General features: G+C 37.2%; 1 protein-coding gene across 3 annotated transcripts in view; it reads right to left on the bottom strand.

Moving 5' to 3' along the window:
* Positions 1-13,806, bottom strand: part of ATAD2B (ATPase family AAA domain containing 2B) — a 74,687-nt gene that overhangs the window by 48,890 nt on the left and 11,991 nt on the right. For all 3 annotated transcript variants that reach the window (XM_030944357.1, XM_030944356.1, XM_030944355.1), the window contains exons 2-9: positions 10,218-10,372; positions 8,702-8,748; positions 7,533-7,686; positions 5,387-5,489; positions 4,744-4,852; positions 3,439-3,555; positions 2,361-2,436; positions 481-579 (exon numbers count right to left, since the gene is read on the bottom strand). In XM_030944357.1, coding sequence (XP_030800217.1) covers positions 481-579; positions 2,361-2,436; positions 3,439-3,555; positions 4,744-4,852; positions 5,387-5,489; positions 7,533-7,686; positions 8,702-8,748; positions 10,218-10,372 — 860 coding nt within the window. The remainder of the gene's footprint in view (positions 1-480; positions 580-2,360; positions 2,437-3,438; positions 3,556-4,743; positions 4,853-5,386; positions 5,490-7,532; positions 7,687-8,701; positions 8,749-10,217; positions 10,373-13,806) is intronic.

The raw sequence follows: 13,806 nt of genomic DNA, 5'->3' as shown, positions 1-13,806 counted from the left end.
TTTCCTGCAGAATTTTCCTACCTAGTATGAGTCAACAAATTTACTTATAGATCTTCCACTTTTAGATTACTGCTAAATACATGTAAGGTCAAAAAAACGTGCATTAGGTGTTTAGCATGCATGAACTCTTACGCAAGAGGACAAGGGAAGAGCTGGGAGTACAACTGAATTAATTAGGACCAAGTTACACCAATGATATTTTAACCAAGAGGAGCTGATTTTTACAACCCAACTGAATCAAACAGCTACTCCATATTTCCATCTTTTTATCACTATTATTAATTATCTACTCCTAAGACTCCAAAACTTGTATTAATATATAACCATCACTCCTCCTAAACCACTAACCCTAAACCACTATCTGCAGGTAATTACCAACAGAATCAAAAGTCTGCAGAACTCATAAAACATTACAGACTAGTTCTGCTTGTTTTCTCATAAATAATAAAATCATTCTAAAGACCAAGGATGTTTTGATACCTGTTTCTTGCTCTGGCTATGCTTTTAGATTTTCTTCTTTCAAAACGTTCTTCATCTGAAGAGGTTGTATCACTGCTGTGAATGGCATGCTTCTTTCTCCTATTGAAGTGGCAAAACAAACAGAAAACTCAGTCTTTTTTGCAGTAGAATGGCATGTTTTGGTCCTTCTATAAAAATAAAATTGAAATGGCAAGTACAGTATTGTTCAGGTTTGAGATGCATGCAAATTGTAGCTTCATCAAGTATCAAAATAATCGGAGAGGGAAACAACAGCTCTTACTGCCACAGTGATTACATGAATTCAATGTGAATATTATTAGAACACCAGAGCCCCATAAAATGTGTGGTCCAGTCCATGCTACCTCAGCAATGTCATCTGAATATTCAGTCAATAAGCTGCAATTGTACTTAAGAAAATTTCCAACTACTTTAGCCACCTCTAACATAACAAACATACCAAAGTCTCCTTACTCAATGTGATGCTTCCTTTACATAATCTTTGAAAAAAATCCGTACTTCACAAAGTATATAATCTCTTTTTAGGAGGTTATTAATTCTGAATAGCAGAACAGGCTCTCAAAACACCTGCATGTCTGATCTGAATCCAAGTAAAATTACTATCCAAAGTCTGAATGAACCATTTCTTATTTTAGTATCACAGTATTTCACAAGAGGGAGTATTTCAGAAATATTAGAGAATGTCCATTAAATCTTCTGTATAAAAAGGTGTTGAGTTTGATATCAGTTGAAATATTCAGCACTTTTGCATGAAGAAGTTGGTTACTAGTAAAAAGTCTTGGATTTTAAGTTAATATAGTAAGCTGCATTATTTGTATGAACGTGATAATGCACTGAATTAAGTGGTTTTTGCCAAAGGATAACATGGATAACTGGTTTTTGCCAATTTTACTGCTCAATGACCAAAAATGAGATACATTTCAAAATACATCAAAGAGAGTATCAAGCAATTGGGAAGATGTCTTATGACAAGAAGGGATAAAATGAGGGCCAAGTAATGAGCAGGCTAAAACCAAAGGCATAATAACTTTCACACTCTTCACGTATGAAAAGTAAGTACAAGTACAAATCCAGAGATTACCCAAAAAATGTCATGCTCTTCAAGGGAAAAAACCAAACCACCAACTCTTATCTGTATTACAAAGAAACTTTAGAATCCTAAGATTCAGCTATTACTTTACTTTATATATTTTCACTATGCTATTAAATTGAGCAATAAGACAAGAGTTTCAGCTATGACTAGTGTTCATTTACTTGGATTCTGTTCATGGACAGATTTGTCTTTCTGAAGCTTTGAGTAAGTTTATTTTTTAAAAAATGTTTTAAGCTGTAATCTCATCTGTTTTGTTACATAAAGCCTACCGACAGTTTCCAAGACAACTTGATACATTCCAGACTTCTTTGACACAAAACATAAGAGTCAAAAATTATGCTTGCTAAATAGTTTATTAAATTGTTGAAAATTCCTGCATGAAATTTGAACAGAAAGAAAACAAAAAACATTAACCTGCTTTGCTCAGTTTTATAGAACAGAAAGGGGATATTTGTTAAACTGATGCATTGGATTTAAATATTAAATATATGGCCTTACAGAGAAAGTTACAGTGTGCCATGTGGAATTCTTTCCAGTACTTGTAGCACACCTGTTTCCATTCTGTGTAGCAGAAAGCTAGTAGGTTTAGACAGTGCCATGACACCCCTGTCTGGATGCTGATCAGGATCTGAATCCAGGATACAATTCAAGACCCACTCACATGCATGAATGAACTGCGCAACTAACTCAAGAATGGTTTGAAAATCAAAAGCTACCAAAATGTACTAAAGGAAAGCAAACAATTACACACCAAAAGACTGACATTTACCTGATATGGCTTCTTCTTGCAGGAGATCTGTGAATATCAAACAGCGTATTTTCTCTCTTTTTTTGATGAGCTGGCACTGTAACATTAATTACAAAAGAATAACAAACTAATCTTAATGCAGCACAGAAGTGCTGGATTATCAATTTTCATCAATAAGGTGACCATTGTTTCTCTAAAAGCTTAAATTAAAGAAAGAATTGGGCAGGGGCCTTTGTCACTATCACTGTACTTGGCTTGATGCAGGCACAGGAATTTCATCCTCACCCTCCCCAAATTACTAGAGCAGTGTCTGTGATGGCACAGAATGTAATTCAACCAGGGCACTATCATTTTGAGTTTATTTGCAGGACATTAAAGTCCATTCAGAAACCTCTCCAGAGCTGATAATATGGGATGTCTCATTTTCTCTGAACAAATAAACCACAGCAGTTCTCTATCAAAGAAATCATACTCTGTGATCCTCTGACTTGTAGAAATGGTTCAAAGCTGCATCAGGGAAAACTCAAACTTAACAGGAAGAAGTATTTTTTTACTGAGAGGGTGGTCCAACACTGCAAAAGGCTTCCAAAGAAGTGGTTGATGCCCCAAGCTTGTCCCTGAATAACATGCTTTTTGTCAGCCCTGAAGCTGCTAGGCAGCTGGACTATATGATCACTGAAATACCTGAGATTTCTCATGATAACTGCTGCTATGCCATTTATGCACAGTTATGAATTAGGCTTACCACTCAAGAAGAGAAGCAGGCATAACGTAACTATTTTTTCTATGGAATCACCTAATTTATTAGACTGCTTTCTGCCAAGTATTTCTTGACCTAAACCCCGTTCCGCCCCCAGCCCTGAGACCAGCACAGGGTGGTATTTGCAGCGTTCAATGAGGCAGCAATGCCACCACCACTGACAAACTGACAGACTGTGTCCCAGCAGTCCCATCCACATGGTGAACCACAGCAGGTCAGCGTGGAAATCACACAGTGCTGCATCCCTGTTACTCTGTCAGGGGTGAGAAACAGCCATCCAACTATTCCCTCCCCACATCCATGGTACTCCTGCAGGTCAAGCACTGTCAGGTTCCTCACCTATTGGAGGGGCCTGGTATCTCTCAACAGTTTTTCTCTGTCTGAGATTATATGGCCGATCATTTTCTTCCCCCTCAGCTTCCTCTACTTCTATATCTCCATCTTCTTCCTGAGACTCTGTTGGGGGATAAAAATATATTCAGAACATTCCACTTCATGTCAGAGCTACCTTCATCCTAAAAATTAATTTTTTAATAGTCACTGAGAATTACTGCCCATTTATTAATTAACACTAATTGTCAAATCAGTGGAAATTTGAAGGTCATGATAAATCTAAAGCACATTGTCAAACTTCCTTCTAGTTTTTTACACAAGATTCTGGAAAGGCAAAAGAAAGAAAAATAAATGTAGTTGAAACAGCTTTAGTTGTAAAATACTTCAAATATCACTTCTATCCACTGTGGTTTTCCTTCAATAACTGTCCTTCAAATTAAGGATAATTCCTTTAGTCTCTTTTCCCATAGGAGCCTCAATAAATCAAATATTTGACACAGCATGAAAATAAGTACAACTTTATGATTCACAGCACCATTTTTAAACAAAGCAAAGAACACAGAAATACACATTATATACTTTGTGTATAAAGGCACAATATAGGTACATCTGTTAACAGGATCAAAACTTCCATCCATGGATCTCAGAACTAGGACTGCATTCTTATTCATTGGGACAAACCATACCTTCCACAGCAGTTTTAATTAAAAATTGAGATGCAGTATGCTGAAACCTGTATGGATGTCTGAAGTTTAAGTAGGATTTTTTAAGGAGCCCAAGCACGATGCTGATCAGGCAATCAAAGTCAGGCACAATCCCTTCTTTCCTGGTAATTTTTGAACCTATTGACCAGTTTCATTCAAATTTTTAAAGGAAAGTAGAATTTCAAATACAGCTGTGCACCTACAAGCCTCCTAAAATGTCAGTGGACGGAAAGGAGACTTTAATTAATACCTTACCCCAAAGGAAGGATGCAGGCCTAACTATTACAAATTCTTTCTGGTAATTGCCATTTAGCACATGAGAAACACCAAGTCAGTTAGAACACACATAGTTGTAGACTACACTCATCAAACCCTGATTTCCACCAGAGGATTGTTACAGGGAATGGAAGGAAAGCTCCAATTACTTAGTATTAAGAAAAACAGAAGGAAGGAAATTTACTATACAAACATTTAGAAACCAGGCTTTGTTCAGGCTTTGTTTGCACTTCAGGCTTCCTGAAGTGCAATATATTACTATCTGATGGGAAGGACGACTTTGTTCTATAAGTATTTTGCACAAGCCCCCACTATTTTTTACAACCCCTACCTTCTTCTTCCCCTTCTGTGGACACTTCATGGTGGTTCTGAATCCCATAGCTATTTCTCCTCAGTGACTTCCTCCTTCTTTTCACTCGAGAATACATATCCATGTTTTCCTGAAATAAAATTCACATGCACTTCTATCAGTAGTGTTCCATGTCACTCAGTCTTAGTCCCAGTGTAGTAAATAATGCTCCACACAATCTCTAGTCCTCAAGTGTTTTTCCAGCAGAGCTCTCCACAGGTAGACTACAAAAGCAGTCTCATTTAATAGATGCTAAAGTAAATCTCTCAGACAGTACCTAGTCCACCTAATACAGAGTAACATCAGTATCAAGTTTTCGTGAAAAAAGCAGATGATAGTCCCTGGTCCTGCTGCTTCCAGGTTACCAGAGTATGCTTCAAACCAAGGAACCACCACAGCACATCAGGAGAGCACAACAGTGAATTTATCAATAAAGGAAACAATGTAGTGTATATCCACTAATTTAGTTCTGAATTTTAGTTTGTCATGTTTTTTTAGTGTTATCCACTTGAGAAAATCATAAACCTTTACACAGAGCTACAGACAAATGTATGGTGTTTGCAAAAACAAACATGCTCTGCCTTGATATGACTTTTATCCAAGATCTCAGAAACTCTGCACTTACGAATTCTGTATCTGTCCACATCCGCAGCCGTTCTACTTCCCCAGATCGCCTGTTCCTCCTGATGTTAATATTATCCATTTCCTGCAGGACAGCTTCAGCAGTACTAAAATATTTGCAACAGTTAACACATACAAAAAATCAGGCTTAAAACAATGCCATGCAGAAGTTTGGACACAGCATTCAACATCTTAAGTTGTCTATCAATTAACTACAAACCTAACCATAACAAAATTGAAAGAATAAAAACAAAGAAGTATGTAAATAAGAAATGCTGATGCTATTTAAGTTTGGGGTTCAAATTAGATAGTAGTATTTTAACAAACTTTTTAAAATAATTTGGCTCAGTATAAATTGTAGCGTACAAATTTGCAACTGCCGAGACATTAGATTAGGTGTCAGGCAAGATTAAATTTGCAAAATAAGAAAGTAAAGCTTTTCAGCTATATAATTATAATAATGGGAATGCAATTAATGTCTCCACCCCATAAGCTTTACAGTTTCTTACCCTGGCCTCAAAAAGACACTAGAATATACAGGATTTTCTTTCTGTTAAATCAGTAACATCTAGAATCTCATCATTCAGTATTTGACCTCATGATCATTTCTCATCCACTATTTAGTCAGCATTTTCATTATATGGAGTATTCGTAAACAGCTGTCAAAACAGCAGTGGTATGTAAGTGATAATCCTGGCCAAGATGCTTCACTGCTAAAGAAGAGAACAGCACAGTATTAGCCAGGCGAAGTCAATTATTTGGCCACCTGTCCTGAAGACCCTGTTACTACTCTCCATGATGATTAGAGTAGCTTTTAACTGGAATTCTACTATATTTGTATAATATTTGTAAGAAACTTTCATTTCCCTTTTTTCAAGCTGTTTAAAGGTAAATCTAAAGGGTCAAAGACTGCCTAGAAAGAAGACAGTGGAAGTTCTGGTGATGTAAGTCAGTAAGGCCACATTTTCATTATGAGAGCTCCTCTCTATTTTAAATAATTCTTCCAAAATATCTGTGATGAGTGACAGAACCATTTCAAGTAAAATCATGCTGCAGTTTGCTACCAAAGAAAATAGGGTTGGAAGGGACCTGGAAAAGTCAACGTGCTCTGCCAGGAAGGAGCACACTACAGAATGCCTAAATCATTCCTGACAGACTTTTGTCAAACCTGTTCTTAAAAACCTCCAATGATTATGGGACGCACTGTTACCAGTAAAAGCTCATATACAGACTTCAGTACCATGATTTTATCAAATTACAACCTTCATGGTAGACTTTTCCCTACTGTTGATGAGGAGAGGAAGATTCAATTGCAACTAGAAAAATAAATGTAACTCAATATAAGTTTGCACACTGATACCAAGTAGTTATTGAGTAAGTCGAAAAAAAAAATAAATTAATGAAGGATTTAATAGAATACATTTTAAAACAAAGATCATACTTGACAATTAAATTACATCATTTTCCAGCTCTGGAGAAAGCAGTCTCTCAGAGATATGACTGCTAAAACCTGTTTTACAGGTGGGAACATCAGGACATATTAAATGACCCGCCCAGGGCTACAGAGAAATAATATTTCAGAAAAAGCATTTCTGGCTCCCATTCCTATGCTCAGACCAGACCGTGCCTCCCTGACCTACTTTGTCTGCACAGTAAATGCCAAAAAGTAACACCCACCCTATGTGAATTATTAACAAATGGTAAAAAGCAAAAACAAAAGAAAGCTACAAACTTTTGATATTTTATGATCAAATAATACAAGCAAAATCTAGAATGTTTCCAAGCACTGTTGCTAATCACCAATTTACATGACATTTAAGGTATCACTACATAAACAGGTTACCAAGAAACAAACTAGGGTGTGGATTTACACATCAGGCACTCTGCAGTAACTGCCAACACACAGCTTTATCCAGGTGTAAGGACAGAGTAACTTACTTCTCAATGAAAGCCTGGGAAGCTGCTCTGCATTTAGAGCATGGACATCATGGCAGTCACAGCACAGACCCAGCTGTAACTCAAACCACAGTCTAGCTTGTCTCAGTGCATCCCCACAGTAAAACACAGACATGGCACTAGAACACAGGGGTTTCTAATTTTAAAAAATCATTAAGGTGCTTTGTGAATACAACTGTAGTATCCCCACATACCTGTTTACTAGCTGATCAAACAATAAACTCTGATTCAAAGTTTCAAATCTGTTTTTCCTGGACCGACAACTTTTTCTGACTTCTATATCTCCGTTTATGCAAGCATGGTCCCCATCTCCCTTTTTTTCCCCTCGAAGGGGGTGGCTTTTGAGAGCTAAGAGAAATTTGTATTACTACTTCAAAATGCAGGAAACAACATTTTCACAAACAAGAATTAATAAGAGAATACTTAGCAAGGACAATAAACCAAAAGTTATTAAGCATAGTATGAACTAAAGAACTGTATTTAATTCCTATCAAAGTTATTTAAAAGTTACTTCTGCATATTCAAGCTTGTTTCCTTAGATGACAATCTTATTCTATTATGAAAATTTGGCATTCAATTAAGCATTCAATATTTTTAAGTTAACATCAATACTAAAATGCACATTTGGCCCACAGTTTCAATTCCTAATCTTTCAAATATAGTATCAAAAGACCAGATACAACATACTGACTTCACAAGCAAATCTATACCAGCTACTCTGTACAGTGCCAAACAAGAGATCCCACTGCTAATTGTTCCTTAGGCACCACAATAAATAATAAAATACCAAATATGCCTAATGAAATAACACTTTACATAGAGTCAACACAAAATTAAAACAAGACAGAACCGATGAAAAAGGGACACAAAAGACAAAGTGGTTTTAGCTGAGAGAAGCAATGAAATGGCAAGTTTGTAAGGTACAAGATTTTAAGAAGACTGTTCAAGGTAGCAGGAGCTGCAGACAAGGCAGGTCTCTCTAAAGCAATAGAGTTAAGTAATGTTGAGAACCACAAAAGGCCAAATTTCAGATGAGCAAAGAGACTAAGTAAATTAAAGAGACCAACTAAGAGAGGAAGGCCAAAATTAGCTCATAACAGTAATTTGGGAATTAAGGAAAACATTGAGATCATGGCCAAGAGGTCTGAATTGAGAAGAGAAATGGATTTTCATCTAAAAATATTCCCCATATCCACAGAGAGTATCTAAGATGGCGACAGGAAAAAACTGAGCAGCAACTTTTCTGGTCAAAACGGTCAAAGGAATCAGTAAAGTTATCAAAAACATATGCCACTGAATATCACTGACATAAAACTGTTTAATGCAAAAGCTGATACAAAAAGTTTTGCTATAATTCACTTACATAAGCTACGTCCATTTGGTAGTGTAGCACCAGGCTGAGAAGTTAACCTATGAGACAATCAGACATACAAATAACATTAACATTCCTTAGCCAAGCAGAAGGCACACAGTGAAAATACAACTTTGACTGTAAAATGATCCGTGATACTCTGATTTCAAAACCTTTCCAAGACAAAGCCTTGGAAGAGTCTACTTCATGCCCAACACCTTAGAAAGGACAAAACTGCTCAATACCAATTGTATGAACCCCCCAACTGTCAAAGCATCTCTTTGATTAATTTCCCTAATCCTTCATCATGCCCTTATGCTATTAACTCCTTAAATTTCAGAACTGAACCTTGGTATAGCCCTCCAAAGGCAACCATCTATCCAACACCTTGAATAAACCAGCAGAATAACAGAACTTTTGAGAAAAGTCTTAGTGACTGAAGATCACTATTAAGCACAGTGCTTTCGATTTGGCAGAACCAACATAAAACTTCAGATGCAAAGGCATGTCACAGTGGGTTCTAAATGAGCAACAATATGATTTTCAGTACCCTGGCCAAATTTCATTTGACACAATGACCTAAATTCTCCCAGCTGCATTAAATATTTCTTTTTGTATACTGACATTTCTAGGAGCTGCAGTACAAGTCTACTCTTACAAACAAAAGAAACAGAAGGTGCACAAGTTTCAATACATTCCCAATTACCATGGCACATTAATATGCTAGATTTAATTCATTCTGTTTTAAAAGAGAAAAAGAAGAGGTAGAAGGATAGAAGAGGTGTATCTTGAGATTTACACAGCTTTTAAGCAAACTTCATCCTAGCATTCAACAGTCCAGTAGCGACTTACAGTCTCTCTTACATACAAATCGTTTCAAGAATGATTTTGACATGTACATAAATATGAAATACATATCTACAAAATAATCAGTATTAACTGGAAGTTCACAGATCGGGAACATACTGTGTACACTGTCTCACAGTTACCTGTAACCAAGTGAGGAACCTTATGATACAAGGTTGCTTTGTAAAATACTATGAAATTATTTATAACATAAAATTAATTACTTCTGCTTTAAGTTACAAAAATGTGGCAAGACTGAGGCTATATTCAGTAAAATTTACTTACTAGGGTGAAGAACAATGGAAATAAACTTGATTGTTACCATGCCCTAAAGATGGTAACACTGATTCCCTAATTAAAATATCATGTCTTCTTATAGCTTGAGTACATAAAAATACCAATTACAATACTAAATTTGGATGCATCAAGAATCCAAAATTCAGACTGCATCTCAAATAAAATTACTTTATATTTTTTCTATAAATATGCATAGACAGGAAACAGAGATGAGACAATTGATGCAATCCACATTTCTGGAGTCTTAAAATGAAGAAAATTGTGTAAAAATAACATGTTTCAAAAGTACACTCCTGAGCTGCAGCTGACTGCAGAACTAGCATAAGTGGGATAACAACACCGAAAAAAATTGGTATGAGTACCTTCTTCTCTTAGCACCAATTACCTGGACTGTCCAGTTGAGATGCTCCATTCCTCTCGCTGCCCAGTACCGCGCGATTTTGATTTGTCTTTGCCCACAGGATCAGCATGTTTTGAGGTACGTTTGGCAGGAGGAGATATGTGGCTATCACTCAAACTAGCATCACTACCTTCATCTTTCTGAAAAGAAAAAAAGCATCAGATCATACTTATTTGGTTCATTTGCAGATATCCTTACAGAAAAAGGATAAACTTCAGCTCAGTAAAAGGAAAGTGTCTGCCAAACTCTTGGTGACCAATTTGTGTGCAATATTAAAAGTGTTTATTCTGAAAATATTACCAGAAACTATGAAACATTTCATTTCAAATATTAAACCTCTATAATAGTTTGCCTGTATTTTTTAACAAGTACTGTTTATATAACTCATTGTATTTTTTATGTATCACACACGACACTGCTATTCTCACCTTACTTGCAAAAGAGCTAGTAATGCCATAAAGAGAGAAAAGGACTGTGAAAAATTAAGATACTTAAAACCACAGCAATTATTTATTCTGCTGATGTTGTTTTTGTCTTTAAAATACTTAAACAAGCACTTTTCCTTCCTGTAAGAGTTTTCCAGTACCTTGTTCTACCCATCAAACTGTTCAGCACATAGCCAGATGTCCAACATGTTCATTAACAGCATTATGCACACTAACCACATTACTCTTAACACCTTTTAAAAAACACCTAAACAGTACCAAAAGGGACTTTTTTCAATTGCATTTACCAAAGGTAACAGAGACAGAAACTCAAAGATAGTAGCAAGGCATTACTTCAAAGTTGTACGCAAAAAATAGACAGCAAACTTCAGAGGATCTGCTTCTATTTAGGTGAACCACCACAACAAAACACAAAACCAGGATTCTATTAAGTACAAATTTTAGCTCATCAAAACAGTCTTGATGCCATTCAGTGGGACCCTGGGCAAACCTCATGAAGTTTAACAAGTCCAAGTGCAAGATCTTGCATCTGGGTCCAGCAAGCACATCCCAAGCACAAGTACAGGTTGGGTGGAAAATGGATGGAGAGAGCAGCCCAGGGAAGAAAGACTTGCGGGTGTTGCTTGACAAGAAGGTCCCCACATTGTCCTCCTGCAGCCCAGAAAGCCAAAAGTGCCAAAAGCAGCAAAATGGGCAGCAGGCCAAGGGACGGGATTCTCGCTGCCGATGTCCCCACTCCTGAGATCCCACCTGGAGTCCTGTGTCCAGGCAGGGGGCCCACAACATATGAAGGACATGGGAATGTTGGAGCAAGTCCAGAGAAAGTCACAAAGATAATCCCAAGGACTGGAGCAGCTCTGTTGTGGAGACAGGCTGAGAGAATTGGGGTTGTTCAGCTTGGAGAAGGCTCCAGGGGGATCTTATAGAATCTGCCAGTAACTAAAGGGACTGTAAGAGAGCTGGAAAGGGACTTTTTAACAAGGGTGCGTATTGACAGGACAAGGAATGGTTTTAAACTGACAGATGACAAGTTTAGGTTAGATATTAGGAAGAAATTCTTCCCTGTGAGGGTGGTGAGGCCCTGGCACAGGGTGCCCAAAGAAGCTGTGGTTACTCCATCCCCAGAAGTGTTCAAGGCCAGGTTGGATGGAGTTTTGAGCAACCTGGGATAGTGGAAAGTGCCCTTGCCCATGGCAGGGGTTTTTGAACTAGATGATCTTTAAGGTTCCTTCCATCCCAAACCATTCTATGATTCTATGATTAAAAAACTAAACATCCTTTATTGCAACAATACAGAACCAATTTTCAAATATTAAGGAATTGTCAGTAAGAACATGAACTATGACAAAGAGATAGTTTTACTTAAACACAAGGAGATAACCACAGAAGTCCCATTTGTTCATCAGGCTTAGTAACAACAACAATCTGATTTGTACTCCAGATACTTCAACATCACGTCACATACTCAGAAAATTTTTTAAAAGGCTTATCTTTTAAGAGAGGAAGACAGAATATCACAGCACAGTATTTAGAAAGTGAAATCCAAATGTATGGGTGCAGTTTGACAAGACAGCTCAGCATCACTGTGACACAAGAAGAGCCCATGCACTCCCTTGTCTGACTACACAGCACCACTCCAACCTCCTCGGATCTTCTTCTGATGTTTCTCTGATCCATCCATAAACCAGACCAGCTCACTAAAGCTTCAAAAGCTCACTTTCCTTCTTTTAGATGAAATTCCTACCTTGTCGGTGATCTTAATCATTTCACTGAGGGATTAGACAAATACAAAAGATAATAACTACCACCATTCCTAAATACAAAACCACCTGCACCCTGCATAGCCCTACAAAATACATGGGCAGCAGCTGGCTGTTTTCCATAACACTCTGAAACTACAAAATACCAACTTTTTACAAAATTTTAGTAGCCTTCATATTCACTTCTGAACACTCTAAGTATTTGTGCATATACTTCCTGCTTTATTATCAGTTTACTTGTGAACTTAGAGAAATACAACCCTGCTTAGGTCAATTTTACTAACTACTTTCCAAAACTACACAAGCTCCCCTGTGAAGGATAGAAGCAGAGTTTCAAGGTAAGCCACAGAACCAGTTTAAAACCGGCTAAACAAGACAGAGAAAATGAAACTAGGAAAGATGAAGCAGCATGTAACAAAGCTTTACAAGCAGTAACATTAAAACTATTTGCCAGCAGTGAAATTAGTAATGCACAGGTTCCTGTATTCCACCTCCACCCTTTTTCATGCAAAAAGCCAAACTCCTCAGAGTCCCCTATCATCACCTTTCTCTGCATTTCCTCCAGTGCCTTGCCTCTGGTCCCAAGTATCAAGTTCAGCTAGGATCTTGTCCTGTCAGCTGACAGTTAAAACAAAATACTGACAATGGAGACCAATTCTGCTAATTCAGGTCTCCCTCTGCTGCAAATATTCACAAAATTCATAAAAGTTGAGTATCTTTGAGAACTCTAATGCTGTCAAATGAACATATACTGGCGAATAGCTTCAGAAACTGGAAAAGCAGGCTGTCAGTGTGATCACGTGAGCGATCAGTTCCTTGCAGCTGCCTAAGGAACCAGACTAGCAATTAAGGGGGTTATTTAATTAGGTTATTCTTTGTTTAGGCTATTATTTTCAGCTGAGCCTCACTTGCCTGCATATTAACTCTATGCACAAACTCAGCAAGTACAAACCAAGTTAAATTTTAAGATACTGAAGTCCAAATACTAACCTACATTGGAGTAGATGCTGTGTAAGATGCACTAGCACAGAAAACTGTTTTACCATGAAGTAGTGACAAAGCTACTACAAAGTTGAAATCACTGAAATTTTAAATACATTACCAAGAATCCAAGCTCCATTTTCCAGTTAACAGACAATTTAAAAAATTCAAGCTCTGGGGAATGAAATCAGACTACTATCCAGAACCTTCACTACCTACAGTAAAATACAGATATAGTTTTCATAACACCCAAGAGATTATCCAAACTGGGATACGCTAGAACAAGGAAGAAAATTAATTTCAGTTTGGGAAGCCTTTACAGAGAGCAGTCTATTCACTGCTTCCTCCCATTTATAGCAAAACAGGTCTAATGATTCCACAGCAGTC

This window comes from Camarhynchus parvulus, chromosome 3 (assembly GCF_901933205.1).
Source record: "Camarhynchus parvulus chromosome 3, STF_HiC, whole genome shotgun sequence".
Lineage (NCBI taxonomy): Eukaryota > Metazoa > Chordata > Aves > Passeriformes > Thraupidae > Camarhynchus > Camarhynchus parvulus.
The sequence above is the reverse complement of the archived record's forward strand: the minus strand, read 5'-3'. Positions and strand labels throughout refer to the sequence as shown.